This window comes from Stegostoma tigrinum, chromosome 5, assembly GCF_030684315.1.
Source record: "Stegostoma tigrinum isolate sSteTig4 chromosome 5, sSteTig4.hap1, whole genome shotgun sequence".
NCBI classification, from domain to species: domain Eukaryota; kingdom Metazoa; phylum Chordata; class Chondrichthyes; order Orectolobiformes; family Stegostomatidae; genus Stegostoma; species Stegostoma tigrinum.
This window is the reverse complement of record NC_081358.1, coordinates 20,910,416-20,935,356: the sequence shown is the minus strand read 5'-3', so window position 1 is coordinate 20,935,356 and position 24,941 is coordinate 20,910,416. Positions and strand designations below refer to the sequence as shown.

At 39.8% G+C, this 24,941-nt stretch overlaps 1 protein-coding gene across 1 annotated transcript in view; it reads left to right on the top strand.

Moving 5' to 3' along the window:
- Positions 1-876: 876 nt before the first annotated feature.
- LOC125451547 (A-kinase anchor protein 7-like) overlaps positions 877-24,941 on the top strand; it is a 45,013-nt gene continuing 20,948 nt past the window's right edge. Inside the window, exons 1-5 of the mRNA XM_048528751.1 lie at positions 877-985; positions 3,242-3,399; positions 4,580-4,716; positions 20,204-20,373; positions 23,244-23,356. Of these exons, the coding sequence (XP_048384708.1) occupies positions 877-985; positions 3,242-3,399; positions 4,580-4,716; positions 20,204-20,373; positions 23,244-23,356 (687 nt within the window). The remainder of the gene's footprint in view (positions 986-3,241; positions 3,400-4,579; positions 4,717-20,203; positions 20,374-23,243; positions 23,357-24,941) is intronic.

Genomic DNA, 24,941 nt, shown 5'->3' with positions numbered 1-24,941 from the left:
TTATGTGAGCTGAACCCCATAATGGTTAGTTAGGTAATCTGGTTTTCAACAACTTAAGAATCAATGAATTAAAGATAATTGGATCCAAAAGCTAGTTACAATTATAGAATTGGAGTTGCAAACAGCATGCAGAAAACTATTTCAGGAATTTATTTAAATGTGGCTTTAAAAGTATTTCAAATCTTTGTTTCCTGATACTTAGGTCACAAACAGCTACATAATTTGTTCTATCAGAATAATGCTGCTATTTATAATCTTCTGATAAAAGTTGGTTAGTCAGGTTTAGAATATAACAGTGTAGAGCTGGATGAACACAGCAGGCCTAGCAGCATCTTAGGAACACAAAAGCTGACATTTGGGGCCTAGACCCTTGGGCCCGAAACATCAGCTTTTGTGCTCCTAAGATGCTGCTTGGCCTGCTGTGTTCATCCAGCTCCACATTTTTGTTATCTTGGATGCTCCAGCATCTGCAGTTCCTGTTGTCTCTGATACAAGTTTAGAATATGCTCCTTTTTAAAAAAATTTTAAGAGCATCTTCATTTGCAGACTTGACGTATAATATTCAGTAGGCTGTGTTAGGTAGTTGTACTATTGAAACAGTAACTGACCTTATTCCATGGCAATGTGCCTAGGATTAAGACCCTACACTTTCTTTTGTTTCCCTTTTTCTGTCTCTGTTCTTCCATGTACCCATTAAACACTAGTAATCACTGCCAGATAAGCATCCAACACTTTGACGTTTCTTTCAGGTATGATTTACATCCTCGTTGTAGAACAAATGTTTGTTCGACATTACTAATGTTGACGTATTTTTGTCCCATTGAAATGGAAATTACTATTGCTATTGGAGCCCATCTTATGTTACACAATTAAGAAATGTACTTCTTGAGAATATTAGGTGAAATCTTCCAAGTCTGGGCGACAACTGCTGAAGAACTTGCAGAGCTTCCATTTTATGAGGCTGATATTGAGGAGCTGTTTGAAGGTGAGATTTGAAGGGATTCTATGAACATTAAATGAATAATTAAATGTTTCTTCAATAATTAAGATTTTCATCTGAGTTAAATATTAATGCAAGGCTGCATTATGGCAATGACTTGCGTAGATATGTTGAATGAAAAAAGAAATCCAGACAGCTAAATATTTTTGCCACTCAAGAAATTAAATTATTTTCCCTTTGGAAGAGTTAGGCTAATTTTTTCTGTCTGTCCATTCTGGAAGTGGCCAGCTCTTGCTTAGTAGATTAGTAGTAATCTGAAGGGGATAGATTTTGCAGAGAAAATATGAAATCATTTGTAGAGTTTTCATGTACTGTCATTGTAGTAAATGAAAGAGATTCAGAGTAAGCCTACTGATCCACCACTTAGTATAAATCAACAAAAGCATAATGTGTACCACCATGACCCTCCCCTGTTCCTCTGTCACCATCAAGCTAGATGACCAACCTTAATTCAGAGTATAGAAGTGAACGCAGGGAGCAGTACCAGGCATAGTGGAAAATGAAGGCTATCAACAAGCCCAAGGTCATGTGCATCTAAGGTTTTGCAGACATCTGCAAAATGCAAATTTTGCATCCTCTTAATGCGTTTTTCTTCCCAAGTTATTTGAAGTATGGTCAAATTTTTTAAATCAAGATCTTTTGTTTCTCGACTTGAGTTCATATTAGATTGGTTCCAAGGAAGGGCCGCTGGACTCAACGTTAACTCTGGTTTTCTTTTCCTTCAGATGTTGCCAGACTTGCTGTGCTTTTCCACCGACTTTGTTTTTGTTCATATTGGATTTAATTTGATTTTTGAACTTCTGATCCCTGCCAAGATTGTCTGCCTCCTTTTTTTCGAACAGAGGAATGGCTGCCTCCCCTCTGATTATGCCTCTACCTCAGTACACGAACTGAGGAAGCTTGCATTCAGGCTTTTGCTGCATATAGGTTTGCCTGTCAAAACTCATTCCTCAACAACCACCAACTTGCACACCCAACAAACTCATTCTTCAAAGTTTGACTACCTAATCCATGATTTGTACAAAACCCAGTTAAATGTCCACAGCAATGCCAGTGACTTGCTCGTGTTCTGCCCTGATTCAGTATTGATTTTTAAAATTGTTATCCTTATCTTTAATCCCTCCAGGACCTGGTCCTTTCCAGATCTCTGTGCCTCTTCACTTCTGGCTTCTAGTGCATCCTGATTTTTTTTTTTAGCTAGTCATTAGTGATGTCTGGAAACAGCCATAAAATGTCCAGGCTCTGGAGTTGCCTTTTTAAAGTGTTTTTTTTTCCCCCCCTGCTCTCCTTTTAAGATCTTCTTAATAACCACCTCTCAAGTTTCTGATCATCTGTCCTTATGTGGTTTGGAGCAAAATTGTCTGATAATGCTTCTATGAAGTCCTGTTTTCATTTGTACTAAATGCGATTTAAGGGGCTCTATTGTGTCCAGATTAGCATGTGACATGTTTGAAATTATGCTAATATGCTCACTGTAATTATTGCTGCATAATCTGTGTGCATCAAAAGTAGTTAACTGTATCAAGTGCTTTTCATAAATTTTCAGTATTTTGGAGTAAAATAAATGTAAGTGGATCATCTGGAATCAATGGAGCCTCGCCAATGAATCAATCAGAATGCTAGCAGTACCCTTTCCGTTAGGGGAAAGGGTACAGAATGAACTCCTTTTGGGGGGAAAGACATGAAAAAGCTATTTAAATTCAGTTTGTTTTATTGTAGCATTGAGATGAATTTCATACCTTTTCTTGCACTGTTTGTCAAGTTAGTGAGCAGGAGGCATGAAATTTTCCTGCTAATTGTAATTCAAGTTCAGAAGAAATGTGGCATCATTTGATCGATGTGCAATATTCTGATTTTAAAATAATTTGTTGCATTAGTGTAAATGTACTGACTTTAATCCCTGATGCAACATTCACGTGATATAGTTGGGCTAATTGTTTTGCTTCAATTTATAAAATACAATCTCAAACACATGACAAATGTTGTTTGCACATCACATTTTATTATCTTGGATTTACTCTCCATCTTCGGTCCGCCTCCCCCTCTCTCCCTGTTTATTCCAGTTCCCTCTCCCCATCCCCCTCTCTGATGAAGGGTCTAGGCCCGAAACGTCAGCTTTTGTGCTCCTGAGATGCTGCTTGGCCTGCTGTGTTCATCCAGCCTCTCATTTTATTGTTTGGAAATACTCAGGCTTTGAAGTCATTTATTGAAAAATAAACTTTTTTTGTAACTTGAATTTAGTTCGCAATAGAGTAGATGCACGGAGAACTTACAAAACCCGCCGTCCCAAACAGAAAAATAAACTGACCCGTGAAATGGGAGAGAAAGGTTCTGCAGTGGGGGAGAAGAGGAGGAAGCCACCAAACTATTTTGTTGCAATACCTATGACAAACCAGCAGGTACAATGATCTGAACATCTAAAGTTGTATCCTATACTTAGCTAAACTGCTTTTCCTGAGTTTGGTTTTGTTTTGGTGTTTGAAACACTGGTCTGTTGACCAGACTGCGGCAATGTTGCATCAATAAACAGAACTTTTTTTTTTAAACTACATACCAGAAGAATGCTGGAGAAACTCAGCAGATCTGCCAACATCTGTGGAGAAGGAAAGAGCAAATATTCCCAGTTTGGTATCACCCTTCAGATCTAATATGAACCCTATTCTCCAAGTCATATATTGCATCAAGGCCCATTTGCATCTTGACTACTGTGTTTGCTAATCTACATTGGCTCTTCATTTGGTGGCAGTTTCTTAGTTTTTTTTTTAATTCTCCTGTTTAAATCCTTTCATGACCTCCTTATTACCACTTTGAAGTTCAGAACCTTCCAATGATGACCTCCTGCATGTCTGTGAACTTTCATCATTATACCACTTGAATGCTGGTTCTGAAAGCTTTCCCAACATATGCCTATTTCCTATACGCTCAAATGATTCACTGTGTTTCAAAGGCAAATTATTTTTGAAATGTTGCCTCTATGGCAGCTCCTTGATTTGTGAACATTTTATATCTAAGTTTATACTTGATGATTTAAATCCATATTTTTGTTTTAATAATTATTAAAAATGAGCAGTTTTCTGGTAGAAGTTTGGAAAATTGATATGAAGATACATTGGGAAAGATATAACTTGAGTTTCATGTAACTCTATTTCAAGACACCGATTTTGTGAAAACTGACAATCTGATGTGCTGATTTGTATTTTTTTTTGTTAATTTTCTGTGCCTTTTTCAGCAGAAGTTGACTTTGAACTAGCCTTAATCTGAAAATTGTTGGCCTCACTGGAGCACCAGATATTGCACCTACAAAATTGGATGAGGTGGCAATGCTCTAATTTTATGCACTATTAAAATCTGTCCCTCTGCACGGATTGCTGAGGAAAGGTGAAGACACAAATCAATCATCCAGTCATTATAGTATTGCATCCAAACTAAGCATTCAAATATACTGGTTGTATAAACAACTTCATTATCTAATTCCAAGGAGCAATGTAGAAATGTACTTTGTCTTCTGTATTTACACTGATTTGAGATTTATTTCTTATTTGTCTCTTTAAACTATTTTTTCCCTCTTTCTTGGTACAGATTTTGGACAAAATTGAGGAAATCCAGGAACTGCTGGTGACTAAAGAACCAAAACTGCTTCCAGCTGTGATTCCTGTTGGAAGGATGCACCTGACCATCGTTGTTGCTCACCTAAATAAACCAGAAGAAGTAGAGAAGTGAGTGATTTGATGTGGGGTTCGAAGATGTTGCTTTCCCTCCTTGCCCCACCATCTTAACTCTAACAGGAGTAACAAATGAATTGTAATAATGAATGGATACAGTGTCCACTGTCAAGCCTGATTACGGAGCTAAAATAAACAAACCCAAATGTCACTTATTTTAACTGATTACTATAACATTAAAAGATGCAATTTGTTTTGACAATTGCAGCCATTCAGTTTATTTCAAGATTTTCCTAGTATGGAATGAGATTTATTTAAAAGTCCAACTGAGTTTTGGAAATCTGAATTTCTACCTGAATTCAAATTGTCGGCGATTCACCTTGCCAAAGAGAAGGTGCACAGGAAGCCATTGTAAGAAATCTGATTGCAAGCTATCCAAAGATGTAACTGAATCTCACGGCAGCTACATTAGTCTGCTGGGGCCTCGGGGTGAGAAAGCAGCTTGAAATCCTAATGGCTCACTGTGTTGGAATGTGGGTGGGATCTTGTAACTTAATGAGTTTTGAAATAAGGCAGGAAGATTTTGTCTAGCTTGTGCTACAGCGCAGATCGCCTGTAATATATTCAGTGTGAAGAACAGCCCTAAGGTTGTAAGTTACCAATTGTAAAAAAAAGTCAAACCATCAAAAACTAAGAAGCATGCTAAACTAATTTCAGGAGAATTGTATGACAGCTCAGTTGTGTATACCTGAAGTGCTTTTTTGGGGTTGTATGAAGATGAAGTGGTAAAATCAATTCTATAGTTAAGTTGGTTGCACCATCTCTAATATTTTGTATCAGTAAATGTCTCAAAGTGGATTTGTATTAGTACCTGCAAGGTTCAAATTTATTTTAGTTATCGGCCTAAACAGAATCCTGTTAAAAAGGATATGTCAAGTGTAATTTCATTTTTGAGAAATGATGCACTTTTTTTCCTAAGGATTAAGGAGAAGTAATATACAGTCATGGCACTTGAAAGTACAGTGGGACCTGAGGATGCATGTAATTTGATCGTTAAAGGTAAGTTCTTGGGTCTAATAAATAGAGGCATTCAGTCATCACTGCCATCACTTGTTGCTTGATTCAAGGATGATATCTGCTTGGAGTCTCCAGCTGACTCTGTCCGTGGATCTTTAGGCAGATGGAGCAGCATGCCCCATGAGTTGTTGGACTTGGGAGTGCAGGATTTTTCTTGTCCTTAACTGCCACTGCTTTGCATCACATTTTAAGGTGTTAGACACTGGGTATAACAGATCTTCATGGACTGGTTGCTGGTCACTTTGAACAACTGACAAGTAAGCTTCTGTGTTAATACCAATTGTTGCTTCAAGTAGAATTTGAATACTTTTTGTTTTATTTGTATCCCAAGAACCATCTTTTAAGGAGTGAATGAACAGACCTTGATAGAGGAGATCCTTTTTTAGCAGGTAGGCGGGGCTGTAAATAGCAACAGGAGTTGGCTGTTTAGCTTGTCGAGCCTGCTGTGCTGTTCGATAGAATCATGGCCCATTTGACACACTTCACATCCGCTTTTCTGCCTTTATTCTGTAATGTTTGATTTTCCCCTCCTGATAGCGAATTTATTTATCTTCCCGCTAAATATAAACAAGGATTCTGCCTCCGCAGCTCTGAGTTAGGTCAGCATGAGCCAAGGTGGGCAATGGTGGGGAGGGGGAAGAGTGGGACAGGGTGGTAGTACTAAGAATGTAGTTAGTTTGGAGTTAGACGGTTTTAATCTGCCTAGCATTTCCTGAGTAACCATACAAGTAAATTAAATAGAACTGTCTAATTCAGGAGATATTTTCGTAATGTCCTGGGAAGCTGGGGAATTGCAAATTCAAACCTTCCAGGCAATTATTTTCTTCTTTCATAGGATTTGGGTGTTGCTGGCTAGTCCAACATATGGTCATCCCTACTTTGCTTGGAGAAGGTAGTACTCAGCTTCCTCTTTGCACCGTGACCATACTTGGATGTTAGTGTACCCTTAGTGATGTTAAGAAGGGAGTTTCAAGTTTTAATTTCCTGATAGTAAAGGGTTAGTGATCTAGTTTCAAGTTAGAATAATGTGTGGTTTGGAGGTAAGTTGGAGATGTTGGTGTTCCCAAAGATCTGCAGCCCTAGTCCTTCTAGGTGGTAGAGGTCACGTAAGTGGAAAGTGCTTGACGGAAAGGAGATGATGAATTTCAGCAATATATCTTGTGGATGGTATTTGCTATTGCTGTATGTTAGGTGGTGAAAGGAGTGAATGTCAAAGCAGTTGGATGGGATCTGAGGTTTTAGAGTTGATTTGTAGCTCTAGTTGTGGTTGGTTGGCTCGCTGAGCTGTCTAATTGTTCCGTAGACGTTTGTCGCCCTTATGGGTGACATCATCAGTGCAGCCTCTGAAGTACTGTTGTTTTTCCACCTGTTATTTAAACTCTGGCGTCCATTGAGATGGATTTCCTTGGCAATGGAGTGTATGTGGGTTCTAGCTTTGTTTATTGATGGCTTTCTTCGTGGAGAACCAGGTTTCTAGGAATTCCCATGCTTGATTCTGCTTCACCTGTCCCAGGATCCTGGTGTTGTCCCCATCAAATTGGTGGTTTTCCTTATGCATGTGGAGGGAGATAAGTGGCTTTTGGTCATGTTTTTGTTGCCAGTTGACGTTCATCTACTCTTGCAGTTAATTTCCTTCCTGTTTATCATAGTCTCTGCAGGGAATCTTGTATACGACATTTGGTCCTGTCCGTAGTGGGTAGTGGGTCTTTGGTTCGGGTGAGCAGTTGGCGTAGTGTTGATGTGGGTTTGTGTGCTACTGATGCCCAGTGGTCAGTTCAGATGTGTTCCTGATGTAAAGTAGCGTGATGTGTGCTGGGGGTGGGGTTGGGGGTGTAGTATCTTCCTGATGTCATTTGTGTGATAGGCATCTTCTGACCTAGTTTTTCGGATATCCATTGTCCTTGAACACCTGGAAGAGGTACTCCTCAGTGTAGCTCTGTGCTGTTGCAGTGTGTTGGTGCCCATTTAAATAATATTCTCATACAGCTTCATTAGTGTGTGTATGTGTGTGAGGATGGTTGCAGTTGAAGTTCAGTACTTGGTCAGTGTGTGGGGCTTTCTTGTGTACTTTATTGTTAGGAATTCCCCATTTGTCCTGCACTCTAACATGATATCCAGGAATGGGAGCTGTTTGTTCTTCTCTGGTGAATCTGATCCCGGTGAGGGCACTGTTTATTTGTTCATGCATCTCCTCCAATTTGGTCTGTTTTAATAATGATGAAGGTGTTGTCCACGTTGCATTCCCAAGGTTCTGGTTGGATTAGCAGAAGGGCCATACTTTCAAATCTCTGCATCACCGCTTCAGCTATTAGTCCTGAGATGAGTGATCCCATGGGTGTCTCATTGATCTGTTCATATGTTTGGTCACTACAAGTGAAGTAGCTGGTGAGGTTGAATAGGTCTAGTAGCTTCATGTTGTCTGTGGAGATGGTGTCACGAGGGTCTTGTTCTAGTTTTAGTAGTACTGTCATTGTTGCTTCTTGCTAGTGGTATGCCTGTTGATGTGTATAGGGTGGTAATGTCAAATGATACCATAGTCTCATTGTCATCTATTCTTATGTTCTTGATGGAATTGAGGAACTCCTGGGCTGAGTGGATTGAGTGGGTTGACTTGCTGATGAGGTGTTTTAGTCTCCTTTGCAGCTCCCTATCTAATCTGTGTTGGCATGCCTGGCAAGCTCAGATGGGATGCTAATCAACCTGGTTGCTTTGTCCTGTATGATGTCAAGCTGCTTCAGTCTTGTTTAAACACCACCCATCCAGACAACTGGGGATTTTTTATCACTGACCTGACTTGTGTGTTTGTGGGTGATGGACAGGCTTAGGAAAGTTAGTTGCACACTACAATTCACAGCCTGTGACTGTTCCTATAGCTGCAATATTTAAATAGCTGTTCTATTCTGTTTCTGTTCAGTGGTAACTGTAGGATGTTAGTGAGGAGCTCAACGATAATGCCATTGAAAGTCGAGAAGCTGCTATCTCGTCTCTCGCTGATAATTCCTTCGTGTTTTAGCCTCAAATTTAGCTTGGTATGTTTTGACGGTTTGTTGCAGATGGATGTGGGTTGTTTTGGAATGAGTTGTGAATGTAGTTGAACTTTGTAAAATCGTGGAACAATGATAGTGTGTAGGTCACTGACGCAGCTGAAGACATTAGGAGCAAGTCCTTCTGAGGAGCTGTCATGTTGAGACATCCCCAAGATTCCATGTGCATCTTCAGCCATGTATCTGGCCTCTGTGATAATCCAGGTGTCCATGATACAGAAGTGTGGTGACAACAATTTTCCTATGTAATCATTGTTATTGACATGCAGCAGTAATTGTTGTCAAACATTCAACCATTGTGTTTTGTTGACTGCTAAATTGGTGCAACCTTTAGACCTTCCCTTCGATAGTTATCTTTAGAAGGTGGTGACTGAAAGCCCAAATGTATATGGGAGGTAGAATATTTACTCGGTTCTGGGTTGAAGAAAGGTTTTTTGGCAATATTCACAGACAGGCAGATTCTTTGTTTGCAAGTAGGCTTGTTGTTCTCTTCAGCCTGCTCTGTCATCCAAAAAAATCGTAGCTAATCTGATTTACCGTACATTCCTTTCACTCCCTTGTTTGAATCTATCCACCTGTTTTCAAACACATTCTAAGACAACCTTTCCTCTCTGAGAAGAAAAGCGATAAAGACTTGAAATCTTCCATTGAGATAAAGCTCCCTGCTCTGTATTAAAGGGATGACTCCTTTTATTTTGAAACTCCTTGCTCTGGATTCTACAACTCTTCCACATCTGTCTTGTCAAGATCCCTTGGAATCTTATTTCAATCTTACTCTGAACTGCAGTGGTTAAAGTCTTATTTGTCCAATGATCTTCATTTCCATCTCTTAGGTGACCAATGGTGTACACAGTAGTCCAGATAAAATCTCACTAATACCTTGTTTTACTGAAGCATCGCTTATTGTTCTATTTGATTTCCCTGTACAAAAACTATTTATCTTCCTAATTACCTGCTGCAGCTGTACACTACATTTTACGATTCATGCACTAGGACATTCAGATCCTTCTGCATCTGTTACAAACTCTCTCTCTATTTAGATAATATACTATTCAATTCTTCCTGTCAAAATGGACAATCGCACACTTAACACATTCTCCTCCATTTTCCAGGCCTTTGCCCACTTGCTTAATCTCATGATATCCTTTTTGTAGCCCCCTTTTTTAAATGTCTTTTCACAGCTTGCATTCCCACCTATCTTCCTGTCATCAGCAAACTTAACCGTATGTTACATCTCTTCAATTGCATCATTTATATAGAAGTAACAACTTGAGGTTCCAGCACTGACCATGTGGCACACTGTTCACTATATCTTGTTGACCAGGGAATGATCTGATAATGCCTACTTTTTGCTGTTCACTAGTTAATCTTCTAGTCATGGTAACATGTTACCCTTGAACACTGAGCTTTTATTTTCTTAAAAAGCTTTTGAGGTGGCACTTTATCAAGTACTTTGTGGAAATCAATGTACAGCAGATCACTAATATATCCTTGAAGTCCAATAAACTGTTAAGCATGATATCCTTTCACAGAACTGTGTGGACTCTTTGCACGATGACCTAGAAGAATGGTTTTAGAATGTATTCCCTTTGACAGGTTCAGCTAACTGATCTGTAGTTACCTTTAATCACCCTCTCTCTTTGAATAAAGAAGTTGTGTTCTCCATTTTCCACTCAGGTGGAAACTTCTCCAATTCGAGGGAGTTGTGAGAAGTTTTAAACCGTCATGTTAATTGCCTTTTTATTAGTCAGTACGTTTAAGTTGCAGAATTAAGTCTGTAAGGACCTGGGTACTTGTCAGCCCACAGCTTCAGTAAAACATATTATATGTTGTCTATACCTACAGCAGTCAGTTCAGTTTTTGGCATACAGGCAACAAGATTATAATTTCCCAAGCGGATAGAATCTAATTTATGCTGGAGGGCATTTGATCTTTGTGCTGACTCCCTGATGGGTTGCAAATAGTATTAGGTCTGTTGTACAGTTTTTGTTTGACATTTGCCTGGACTCTGAAGGGGTTCTGTTTCAAATCTCTTACTGGAAAGTTTCAGCCATTGATAGGGCTGTAGAGAGGTTTCTTGGACATAATCCCTGGCATGCAATCCATAGAAATGTGCAATTGCTTGGGAGGATAGATGAAGAGCACCTGATGTTGTCTTTTGATGTTTTCATTAGATTTGTTTGACAATGAAGACTGGGGCTGCTCTTAAGTTTTAAAGACCTACTTGGCCAATAGCAGGATTTCTTCCTGTCAGAAATAGGAAATGGAGAATTCAGAAAATCCCTGTTATGGACAACAGGAAAATACCTCTGTAGTTTTCACATGATTTTATTTCCAATTTTCGTAGACGGTTGCACTTGTTGCATTCCTGAATTCAGATGGTGGGGTGAATTTCATTTTTATCCTCCTAAACACACTGTGCATGCATGGGATATGGATATGAGGAAAAGCTGACTAGCTTTGAAGACCACAGCTTGAGAACCGTCAAGGCCACTAGTTTAGTTGTTTACTTGCTGCAGTTCTCTATTGTTAGTGATGTATCCACCAGAGGCTGCAGGGGGGTGGGAGTGATAATCTGGACAGTGTCAATTGCCACTGAATTTAGTGTTGCAGAGTTATTGGGAATCTTCCCTGCAGTGTTACTACATTAGTCTCTCTCTCTCTCTATTTTTGTCTAACGGTGACATCCTGTGTGTGATCCAAAGGGTTTTTGCCCAATTGACCTTTTTTGTCTATGCATGACCCTGGTGATTTTGAAAAAGCTTCAGATCAAGTCTGTTGGATTTCTTGGGCTTTCTCTTTCTGTCGATCACTTATTTGGACCTGCTTTGTCGGGTGTCAGCTTTGAGTTGTTGGAATGCTGCTGCCTTGACTTCCGACCTTTTTGAGAGATTCTGGCAGACAAGGAAACTGCTCATTTATGTTCCTGCAGTAACTTGTTTTTATTTGTTTTGATGAAAGTGTTGGAAAAAGTGATACTTAGCTGGAAACTGTTGTCTCTAATGTAGCTAACTCTTTGATTCCCAGTTCTAAAGTTGAGTTAAATGCTCGGATTTTCTGGATTGGTTGTAGGCTTTACTTGGAATTCTCCTTCTCATTTGGGCTACGTTTGGGGTTTTAGGTGTTTGATTTGAGCTTGCCCCCAGCATAAACTTGTTCTACATTAGGTATGTTATTTCCTGTGATGTAGTAAACTGAGCATGGATATCATGGGATTGAATCCAACAGACATTTAGTGCAGCTATCTACTATGCACAAACATATATTCTTCAGACACACCGTCTGAGCTGATATTAAACTTTTGAATTTGAAAAACATTCTTTCAATAGCATGCCATGCATCTGGTAATCTGGGGTAAGATGGTGTCTGAGACCATTGATACCCTTAGTTCATGCGCTATGATAAGACAGGTCAATGATCTGTCCAGTAGGCACCAGACCCTCTGCCTGATTATGGCTGTCATGTAATTGGTTGACCTGAACAATGCCATAATCCAGAATGTGACAGTTTTTATGGTTGAGGATGCCACCATGTAGTTTTTGTAAGCAAGATCTGTGTAAGCTTCTAATGTGACAAATGTGAAGTGCCAATATTTTCTGCGGAATCTTGACTCCGAACTCCCAGATTGGCAAGTTGGTTCTAGACGGGGTTGCCATTGCACGAGTTGGAAAATGGATCCTGGATGAAGCTTGCTTGTGATTTTTGTTTAACATGGGGATCTTGGGGCACCAATATTGCTTGAATGATCATGACAGGTTGGTAGTCAGACTTCAGTGACTTAGTAAGCCAGGATAACCAATACCATCTGGTTGCTACACCCTCCTTCAACCTGAGTTATGTGCACAAATCTTTGTTCACCTGTTCTAGTGTTGAGGCCTTGGGTTGGACCCTTGTTCATTTAACATCTCATCTTGACCTTGTCATGTCCCCCGACCCTACCTGCAGTGAAATGCTCCAATGCCACCACCTTGAGATTGGATGATCTAACTGTCTTCAAGGTGACAATTTGTGGAGGGGTTTATGTACAATAGCTGAGAATTTTGTCAAATGTTTAGTTGTGGACTGACCAGAATTTGGCCAAGGTTTGTTTGTTTTTTGCATCTAGTTCTGCTCTCCTTCCTTTAGGAAGAATGGGAAGATCTAATAAGGAGTACAGAGGAGAGTTAGCAGAACATTACAAGGATGGGTATCTTTGCTGCAAAACTTTCCAGAAGAATGGGATTGTTTGCACTGGAACAAAAAGAGATCGGAGGAAATTTGTGTAGGACTGTGTGAGGTTAGAACAAAATAGAAGTCCTCCCATCACTAATACAAATTAGTGCACACAGATTTATGGTTCTCGGCAACAAGTACAGAGAATGAAAGGAGAAATCTTTGATCATCACATGTGATCTATGCAATGTGCTGTCTATAAGGCTGGTGGAAATGGAAGCAAACAACAACTTGAAAAGGAATTTGTATGTGTATTTGAGGAAAACTGAGAGGACAAGTTGTTATGGTCTGGAATGCATTTCACCTGAAGTGTGGTAGAGGTGTGTTTCATTGAAGCATTCAAAAGTTCTTTGAGAAGGTGACCAAACAGGTGATGAGAGTAAACCGGTTGATGTGGTGTATATGGATTTCAGCAAGGCGTTCTATAAGGTTCCCCACAGTAGGCTATTGTACAAAATGCGGAGGAATGGAATTGTGGGAGATATAGCAGTTTGGATTGGAAATTGGCTTGCTGAAAGAAGACAGGGTGGTAGTTGATGGGAAATGTTCATCCTGGAGACCAGTTACTAGTGGTGCACCGCAAGGGTTGGTGTTGGGTCCACTGCTGTTTGTCATTTTTATAAATGACCTGGATGAGGGCGTAGAGGGATGGGTTAGTAAATTTGCAGACGACACTAAGGTTGGTGGAGTTGTGGATATGAAGAAGGATGCTGTAGGTTGCAGAGAGACGTAGATAAGCTGCAGAGCTGGGCTGAGAGGTGGCAAATGGAGGTTAATGCAGACAAGTGTGATGTGATGCACTTTGGTAGGAGTAACCGGAAGGCAAAGTACTGGGCTAATGGTGAGATTCTTAGTGTAGAGGAGCAGAGAGACCTCTGTGTCCATGTACACAGATCCTTGGAAGTTGCCACCCAGGTTGACAGGGCTGTTAAGAAGGCATACAGTGTTTTAGCTTTTATTAATAGAGGGATCGAGTTCCGGAACCAAGAGGTTATGGTGAAGCTGTACAAAACTCTGGTGCGGCCACACTTGGAGTATTGTGTACAGTTCTGGTCACTGCATTAGAAGAAGGATGTGGAAGCTTTGGAAAGGGTGCAGAGGAGATTTACTAGGATGTTGCCTGGTATGGAGGGAAGGTCTTACGAGGAAAGGTTGAGGGACCTGAGGCTGTTTTCATTAGAGAGGAGAAGGTTGAGAGGTGACTTAATTGAAACATATAAAATAATCAGAGGGTTAGATAGGGTGGATAGGGAGAGCCTTTTTCCTAGGATGGTGATGGTGAGCACGAGGGGGCATTGCTTTAAATTGAGGGGTGAAAGATATAGGACAGATGTCGGAGGTAGTTTCTTTACTCAGAGTAGTAAGCGAATGGAACGCTTTGCGTGCAATGGTTGTAAATTTGCCAACTTTAGGTACATTTAAGTCATCATTGGATGAGCATATGGATGTACATGGAATAGTGTAGGTTAGACTGGCTTCAGATCGCAATGACAGGTCGGCACAACATCGAGGGCCGAAGGGCCTGTACTGTGCTGTTATGTTCTGTGTATTGGATGATTTTACATATCTTGTGCGCTGTTTCTATTTTTGAGCAATGTATATTCTAATTTTCCTCTTGGCTGCCTGGGCCTCTGAGATTTGTGTGTGGCAGTAATTCTCGAACCTAAAGTTAATGCTATGATTGGGTGTGCGAATGCCCGTCACCATGCAGGAGTGATGTCTATCGTTCAGCTCTGAAGGATTGTTTCCTTTTGAGGGGAAAAGGCTGGATTTTGACACTTAGTCAGAATGCCCAACTAGTGCCGACGCAACACCAAACAGCCGCCTCCTGCATTGTATTAATTACATGAAGCTCAGATCAAACTTTTAAAAAGGAGGTATTACAGGTTCTATAAATTCAGCATATACTTGGGAAGTCAGGCAGAATCTGTGGAGAAATAAACCATTAATGCTTCAGATTGATTTTTTTTTCAGAAATCGAGTAAGTTTTAAAAATGTAACATGTTTCAAGTGAGTTAAGGGAGTTGGAAATTGGGGCAAGGTACAAAAGACAAGTATTAATGGTACAAGAAATTAAAACGAGGAACCGAAGACTTGCTTAGAGCAACTCTGATCAACAGCTGTGATCTGCGGTTTTCCACTTGTTTTACTTTCACTGTGCAAGGGGGGAAAGGTAAATCCAATCAGGATGCAGATTATGGTCTTAAATTCTTGAACCCACACTCGAGTCTAGGAAAACTGTCAAATGCCCTTTCTGCTTCTCTTTTAAAGAGGTAACTCAACACTGCTGTTCCTTGACCTCATGTTGTACTTCATTGGAATGCTACAGGAGACTCGGAACAAAGGGTTAGTGGGTGGTAGAAAAATAAAATGAATTGACAGGAAGTTTGGGATCACGCTTGCAATAAAGCTGCAGTCAGCATAGCAGTCAATCAGACTGCACTTGGTCCCATTTGATATCAGGTATACTGGTTTATAACTAACAAATATAGTACGCAAATTCAAAATTTATAAATTTTGATGTGGAAAATTTGCTTGGGGACTTGGATGGTGTAAATAAAATAGGTCGACTCTATCCAACACTGAATTGAAAGGAAGATAATGCATTGGTCATGTTCTATCTTTAATATCTCAGTATATTACTTCTAAATGTACATAATTGTTATACCATTAAACTGCTCACTGGAACCATCGCCTTTTTTCCATTCTCATGATTATTCTGCACTTTCTCCTTCTTCATTGTGCAAGTGATTATTCTTTTTAGGAAGCAAAACGTTGGGCTTTGAAGGTTAATGGCTTTAGATTTGAGGGTTTCAAAGCTAGTCTTGAAACGTGGAATGAAGAACTGCAGAATGAAGAACTGCAGGTAATAAAAATGTGAGCCGAAATTGTGCTACAAAACACTGACAACTTTTTCAAAAATTTTAATATACTTCATTGCAACTCAACATCACATTGACACAATTTCAAATCAAGTTATAAATACACTTGGTCAATTTTTAACTCATTTGCATGCCGCTGTCTTTTAAGAACTGGGTTAGAAATTGTTTAAAATAATCCAATAATTTAGTTGAAACTTGACTGATACTGTTAACAGTTCAACCGCTCAGTCTTGCCATTTGGTAACTGACTAAATCCTTTATGGTCTTTAACGAGTTGAGCTAAAGTGAAATACCACTGCTTAACAGGGAAGCCAAAACAAAAGACATGGGCTTGGATTGTTTGCTCTTTCATTTGGAACTTTCCATTTACTTACAAAATAAGTCACTGACCGCTCCTGTGATCTTCCTCCCTCATCAGATCTGCAGCAGTGTTGAAGAAAGTTAGAGCTGAAGCTTAAGGTTTCTCTGATCTCTCCTTCCCAATCATTTTTCTTGCTGTCATGTCACTGAACGAATACAGAAAAACCCCAACTTGAATGACAGTGCAGGAACAAATTTTCAGTGGTTGTCTCCTTCAAGCAAATGTGATCCTTTTTTGTTTTATTTCTAGTGGCATGGAGTATCAAAAAGCAAACAAGTTTTTAATTACAAACATTTTTTATACATAAAACAATACGGCGCAGAACAGGCCCTTTGGCCCTCGATGTTGTGCCGACCTGTGAACTAATCTAAGCCCCTCCCCCTACACTATCCCATCATCATCCATATTCTTATCCAAGGACTGTTTAAATGCCCCTAATGTGGCTGAGTTAACTACATTGGCAGGCAGGGTGTTCCACGCCCTTACTACTCTGAGTAAAGAATCACTGTGTAGGCTTCCAATGTAGTATTGTCTCTTGTATGTCATACATTTTAAAGATGTCAAGGCCTTGGAAACTCTGTGTTGAGCATCTTCTGTAATATGAACAGACTGAAGAAGTTACGTTTACTCTCCTTTTACAGGTTAAGGGGAGATTTAAGAAAATTCTCAAGAGCCAAGGGGAGGTTTTTAAAAGTTCTTGAACAATGACCACCTTCTCACCCAATGAATGTTTAAGATGATATTACTGCTGCAATTGCAATGCATGAATTAAGTTTACTTTTTGTAATTGAAAGATGGAGGTAGATTCACTAAAGTTGATTTTAAAATCCTTAAGGAAAAGTTGCATCTATGTGAGGGAAGAGTAAGCAAGCTACGCTTGGAAAGAACCAGCTGAGTGAATGATGTGATAATGGGAACTGCAGGTGCTGGAGAATCCAAGATACATCCGGGACTGCGAACCTTATTTTTGCAGGAGGGTGGGTGGGAGGAGGTGTATTCTAGGTAGCTGTGGGAGTCAGTGGGCTTGAAATGGACATCAGTTTCTAGCTGGTTAGGTTCGCAGTCCCGGATGTATCTTGGATTCTCCAGCATCTGCAGTTCCCATTATCACTGATCTCCTGAGATGCTGTTTGGCCTGCTGTGTTCATCCAGCTCTGCACTTTGTTAGCTGAGTGATGTTGTTTTGTGCTGTAAAGAGAATCAATAAATTCTAATTCATTTTATTTTCTAGTAATGTTGGTAAAACCACATAAGTAGATGGGCAAAATTCCAAACTTTGTTTCCTCCCATTTCCTACTTTACGTACCTTCATCCACCTCCACAACATTTTTATAATTGACATCTTCGAAGATACATTCACCGAAAAACACAGGGATTTGCATCCTAATGCTGTAAAAGGGACATTTGCTTAGTATCTTCCCAGTTCATGCAAGCTTTTTCTACCCCACATTCTAATTGTTCTTTCTCATTCTTTCTCATTCTTTCATCCTTCTCCAAGTTGTGTAGAGGAAATATTTTGTCCCTTTTTTGTTTTGGAGCGACTTGCCCTTGCTACTGAAGTAAATTAACTGCTTCTTTCATGTATTTGTAGTTTAATATGGAGAGTTTTAATAGAAATCAGATAAGGTTCTCTGCAGTTGCTGCTTGAGTTGAAAGAGCTGAATACAATGTCATTTTCAAAGAAATCTTGATCTAAATGATTGGATTAATAAATGTATGTAAATTATACTTTTAAACAGAAATTGCACGTTGGTGTACTGTTGATTTTGATGTAAAGCAAAGCTGCTTTATTCTTAGAGAGTAAGAACTGCAGATGCTGGAGAATCTGACATAACAAGGTGTGGAGCTGGATGAACTGAGCAGGACCTGCTGTGTATATCCAGCTCTACGCCCTGCTTTATTCCTAATTGGCCACTTATTTAATGTTACTATTAACTTGACTCTCCAGTTGAATTTCTTTGCAACCCACTCCCTGACTAAGCATATTGAATTCAATTTTTCACTAAGAAGAATGAGTATGAAAGTTAATTCTAGGCCCTCTTGAGCTTTGCAGACCAGGGATTCTTGACCAAGGGTCCTTGTGTCTTTGCAGGATCTGCAAGGAAGTTTCAAGGAATCTCTCTTAAAAATCACCAGTGGCAAAAGGAAGGGTGGGAGAGTACAGTTGAGTCAGGAGATTATGCCTCATGAGGAAAATGGTGTGGTTCTGCACACCAATAATAATAGTCTCAGGATAGTACTGGAAGAGTTCCTCCAATGGTCAGGTCAGACATGGAGATGCTTATAGCTTGCATTGTTCAGTTACACTTAACTGTTGAAATACTGAACCTGTCAATGCCTACGTGGGGCAATGTGTCAACATTCAGACCTGGCTGAAAAATGACAACAAATAACATGTCTATTACACGTTAGACAATGACCATCCGACAAGAGACTATGAACACCTCATGATGTTCAGTGGGATTATTATTGTTGAATCCATCTAACCTGGGGCTAAACATTTCCCAAAAACTTGACCAGTGCAGCCATTAGAGCAGGTGTCCCACAGTGCATGACTCACCCACCTGATCTCCCAAGCCTTTCCACCACCTATAAGAGCTAGCAAGTTAGGTGTGCTGGGTTATTCTCCACTTCCCAGATGTCTGCAGTTCCAACATCTCCAAGCTTAACATCATTCGAGACAAACTAACCCACTTGATTGTCACTCCATCCACTTCCTCCAACATTATCCCAATGTTGTTTGAAATGTGTACCATCTTTGAGGTGAAGTATAGTAGCTTGCAGAAGTCCAGCTGTCTTCAATAGTATGCTCCAAACCCTTGACTTTCTCCATCTAGAAGGACATGGACAGCAGACGCACAGGAACAAAAACCTTCAGATCTCCAGTTCTCCAGAAAGTACTGTGAGCACCTCCTTGAAAGTGATAAGGATGTAAAAGAAATACTGGCTTTTCCAGCAATGTTGCCATCTTCGGCGGGGGCAGGAACCAAACAAGTTTTTTTTAACCTAAGTTTTGAACCCCAGGCTGTACTTGTGACACTGTGTCACCTCCTTGCCTGTTCCTCTTCATTGAAAGAAGATATGCACTTATCACCACCCGCTCAAGAATTCTCATTCAATACTTTGCTTCCAGGGTATTTAACCCATTACTGCAGAAGATCAGTTATTTATCTGCACTTCCAAATGTTTACACCAGTCTTGGTTGTATGCAATTCGAGAATGACAATCCTGAATCTAATTAACTTATAACTTGTTTCTTTAATTTAGAAAAAAGGGTTCAAATCTATCTACACCATCTTGCCTGGCACCTTTTTGTTTTGACTCCAGTCCTTAAATTTTGTGGACAGCATTAGGATTTTCTTAGATTTAACCTCCATAGATGGTTGCTAACACTCCTGTAATTCTTATTCAGCAGTCCCAGGTGGATTACTGTCCTTCATAGCCCAGTCCTCTTAATGTCAGGAAGTTGTCACTTAACATGGTACTACTATGCTGGTTTCAGCCTGTGGTGCGGACTTGAGTCTCCAACCCTGCTGCTCACCTCCCAACCCAGCTCAAAAAAACTTCAAAGTGTACAATTACCCTTTTTGGAACTCGAACCTAACGAGGTGGTGGGAAACTGACTTGATAACCTTGACTGCATTAGTATGACTACCTTCACCATAATGTATACATATTAAAGACGTGCAAGTGGGTTTGAGTAGTGTCTGTAAGTAGACCAGACTTGGTTGTGTGGCTCAAGTTTTATACTAATTAAATGTGATCTGTTTTTAGGTATTGGAATCAGTGAAAGGTAAGGACCAGTTTGATCTGCAGGTGGAAGTCAAGCAACTTCTTTATTAATTAGCACTAAAATTTTACAGGTCTTTTAAAAAGGTTGATGCAGACACACATGCTTGACAGTAGTGCAGTAAGAAATCTGTTTTTCATGTGAAACTAATTGTAATATTTCTCATTTTTCCCAGAGCTGTGTCAGCACTGCAACAGTGTAAAAGCAAGGTGGATGCTATTCTGGAGGGAAAACCTTTAATTCTGCAATTCCGGGGAATAGGGCAATTTAAAAACCAGGTCCTGTTCGCAAAACTGTCAGAAGACACTGATGATAAAGTAATCTCTACTCTGAAAGCAGTGGCTGGTCAGTATAAAGTTGACAGGCTGATTTTTATTGTTTTGAACCAAATCTGATAAGTTTTTTTATTTCATAGATTACATTGTTATACAATATTACTAAGTGTAATGCTGTCCATCTTTTTCAGTCCTACATGTTTCTGAAAGTCAGTCGTGAAACTAGGAATATGACCTCAAGTTGAATTTAAGACAACCCTTTGATATTTTCCCAGATGGTCACTCATGTTATCTTGTATTTGCCACCTCTACCTGGTATATGGTCATGGATAAGAATCATTTGAGGTGGTTTTCTTTTTTTTTGCTTTGTCTTGGACATGTTTAGAGACTTGATGTAGACAATACACCACCAAAGCTGTCCTTAGATAACGAGACTTATTGTATGATAGTGACTACAATTTGAGACAGTTAATTATTGTGCCCTTAAGCTGATGTGGATACATTTGCCCACTCTGAAAGCTACAGTAAAACTCATTTGTATCAGCCAGAAGGCACCACTCATTCTATTGATGTCTTGCAATGTAACATGACCAATAACCCCTGAAGAATATTTTTTACAACATCTACCCCCAAATCTTTCTTCACCATAGTTAACCCATTATATAACTTTTGTGTAGATACTTAACACTACACCATATCTCCCCTTGTTTCCTCCAAACTTTATTCATAATTGCAAGTGATCTGGACATTTCTGAAGTCTCAGACTGTGTGCACTCTTTCCACATGAAAAAAGGAATAGATATTTTGCTTTAGGATACTTTACCCAGGCTTAGATTGGTGAGTGTTTCTCTGCTGGAAAATCTTTACACTCTCTGATATCCTTCAGAGAGGATTTTTAATATTTGTTTCTTTGTAGACCTGTTGATCCATTATCTTATCTAGGCGAGTCTTAATCCCTAAGTTTTCATTTGTAGAACAACTCTTCCCTACTAATTCAGGCAGTTTTAGGACATTTTATGATGGATCTTTATAATCTCATGAATATTTTGACAAAGGTTCTTGTTTTACCATATCACAGGCCTTTGCACATTGGTCTGGCTCCCATCCGCTTATTTCCTTTTGAATTGTTGTTTTTGAAGCTGGATATTCTGCCCTGGTTGTTTCACTGGTGAAGTAGATCTCTTTTTCCAACCTGTTGCCTTACTGAAAGCTTGTTGCTCACTAGGTTCTGCTGACCAAAGGTAATCTGAGAGTTTTCTGAATGGCTCAATTAGGTTGGGTCCTCCTCCTTCACCTGTTCCCCATAATCACATTGTCTTATGGGGGTTCTAATTTCTGATTTGCTTTCAGCCATGACAAGGGGTGTTTTCCAAACTTTTGCCATATAATTGCAGATCTCGCAATGGGCTATGTGATCTTCAATCTTTTGTGATCTCTGGCTGCCAAGCAGCTGAGTGGACCTTGGCAGTACATCTAGAAAATGCCTTTTTAGTTTTGGTATATCCTTTACACAGCATCTTCTCAAAAGAAAGCATGGGAACTTGTTTTCTGTTTAAACCCTAGTAAATTGTCCATGACTCTGAAATGTTATTGTACTTTAAAAATGTGTTCTTGGCTACGTTGTTGGAGTTTTGGTTTGCCTATCCTTCAAAACCCCACTGGAAATGATAGCATCTGTCACTCCCTTTTGTTTTTGTATTTGGAGTTGAGCCTCTCTTTGGGCTTGCTTGCCACAGTTTTTTTTGTTTCTCCCCAGTCATGTGAAACTTGTGCCCCTTGTAGTTATTCGCAGCTTGCTTACTTTGTGATTTTTTTTTAATGAACCTAGGAGCAATTAACTTTCAGTTCAGTTGCCCTCCACCTAGTAGGTTGACAATCTTCAGTTTCTAGACTGACTCTTTGTGAGAATCTGAGTTAATTGTTTTATAATTACACCAGTTTCTTCCAAGGTGTTTTTGACAGCTTCAAAGGACTAAGTAAAATATTGAAAACAGTTTAAATTTTGGATAATGCTTTATCTTGAAGATAAAACAGATGTTTAAAAATGTTTTGATTCACCACTTGCTAAGGCGGTCAGTAACCCTGAAGATGCTGATATTGTTTTCGTGGCCACTGCTGTGAAGGCTATAACAATATTAGCTGAAAAAAAAATCAAAAGCCTGTTGACCATTGGTGGACTGCACATGTCCAGAATTGGCACTAAGCAGAAAATGGTTTCTGACTCCAGCACTAAATCCTGGCCTTTTTCAGGGCTTGCTATAGAACTTATCATAGCAGCCTGCCTCCACACTAGGAATTCTTTTTTTTTGACCCATTGAGTCCATACTGTTCTAAAGACCATCTCTTGCTCTCTCGACGGTGGAATTAGCACTAAGGCAGCAGTGCTAAACACTAAGCAACCATGCTGTTGTCAAAGAGACAAAATAAATGGAATTACAATTTTCATCCAAAACTGCTTTAAACTTGGATAAACTTTGTTAGTGACTCAATTTAGTATAGAAATACAGTGTGATGTAGACACATTTAGGTTACATAAGATGTATTAGTGTGCAAATTGGGTTGTTTTAGCTATCTCAAAGTTTTCTTGATTTGAATGTGGGTCCCCTCAGATTTTTTGTTTTTGTTATCCTATGTTTTGTACATTTGTGCCTGTTATTGGGTGTCACATGTTGCCTGTTGTAAACTTTATTCCTGACGTGTAGAACATCAGAAAATCGCCAATGTGTTTTTTTATTAAATGTTACCAATAAGTGGGAAGCTACAGTAAAATAGACAAATAACAAGTGATTGCAGACCGGTCTCTAAAATAGACAAAATCTCAAATCTAATTCTTTGAGCCCTTTGATTTTAGCAGTTTGTAAGGATGGTTCTGGGTGTACATCCAGCCGGAGTGCAACACCCGTCTGACAATTAAAATGCGCTCTCTTTGCCTTTTGACAGAATCTGTGGAGGTATTGTTTCGAGAATTAGGTGTGAATATTGAAGACAGCAATGAGTTCAGGCCCCATGCAACCTTTCTGAAGCTTTCTAAATCTCCTGTTCTTCGCCGTAAGGTAACGTTAAAGTTTCCCACACTTACATGTACTTCACTTTCTAGAATTCTGATGGGAATTTGTGTCCAATAAGCTTTAAGTCAGAGACTATATTGCCTTCCTTGATCTTCCTGTTGCTAAAATTAAATGACGACTGCCATTGGGTTTTATGCTGACCATGTGAGTAAGCCAAATAGTTCAACAAAAACTAAGATGTCTCCTTTTTTAAATGTTTGGTTTAAAACAACTTTGCAGGTAATTTCTACAAAAGAAACTATTTTAATATGTTTGTTTTTGTTTTTCTGTTTTTAAAAAGTCCCTCTCTTAAATGACCAATTTCTCTGTTTATAATTAACATTCACGTTCCATTCTGAACATTGTTTCCACTGAACATAGAACATAGAACATTACAGCACAGTACAGGCCCTTCGGCCCTCGATGTTGTGCCGACCTGTCATACCGATCTCCAGCCCATCTAAACTATGCTATTCCATGTACGTCCATATACTTGTCCAATGAAGACTTAAATGTACCTAAAGTTGGCGAATCTACTACCGTTGCAGGCAAAGCGTTCCATTCCCTTACTACTCTGAGTAAAGAAACTACCTCTGACATCTGTCCTATGTCTTTCACCCCTCAATTTAAAGCTATGCCCCCTCGTGCTTGCCGTCACCATCCTAGGAAAAAGGCTCTCCCTATCCACCCTATCTAACCCTCTGATTATTTTATACGTCTCAATTAAGTCACCTCTCAACCACCTTCTCTCTAATGAAAACAGCCTCAAGTCCCTCAGCCTTTCCTCGTAAGACCTTCCCTCCATACCAGGCAACATGCTAGTAAATCTCCTCTGCACCCTTTCCCAAGCTTCCACGTCCTTCTTATAATGCGGTGACCAGAACTGTACACAATACTCCAAGTGCGGCTGCACCAGAGTTTTGTACAGCTTCACCATAACCTCTTGGTTCCGGAACTCGATCCCTCTGTTAATAAAAGCTAAAACACTGTATGCCTTCTTAACCACCCTGTCAACCTGGGTGGCAACTTTCAAGGATCTGTGTACATGGACACCGAGATCTCTCTGCTCATCTACACTGTTAAGAATCTTACCATTAGCCCTGTACTTTGCCTTCCGGTTACTCCTACCAAAGTGCATCACCTCACACTTGTCTGCATTAAACTCCATTTGCCACCTTTCAGCCCAGCTCTGCAGCTTATCTATGTCTCTCTGCAACCTACAGCATCCTTTGTCACTATCCACAACTCCACCGACCTTAGTGTCGTCTGCAAATTTACTAACCCATCCTTCTATGTTCTGATCCAGGTCATGTATAAAAATGACAAACAGCAGTGGACCCAACACCGACTCTTGCGGTACACCACTAGTAACTGGTCTCCAGGATGAACATTTCCCATCAACTACCACCCTCTCTTCTTTCAGCAAGCCAATTTCCCATCCAAACTGCTATATGTCCCACAATTCCATTCCTCCGCATTTTGTACAATAGCCTATTGTGGGGAACCTTATAGAACGCCTTGCTGAAATCCATATACACCACATCAACCGGTTTACTCTCATCTACCTGTTTGGTCACCTTCTCTTACCAAC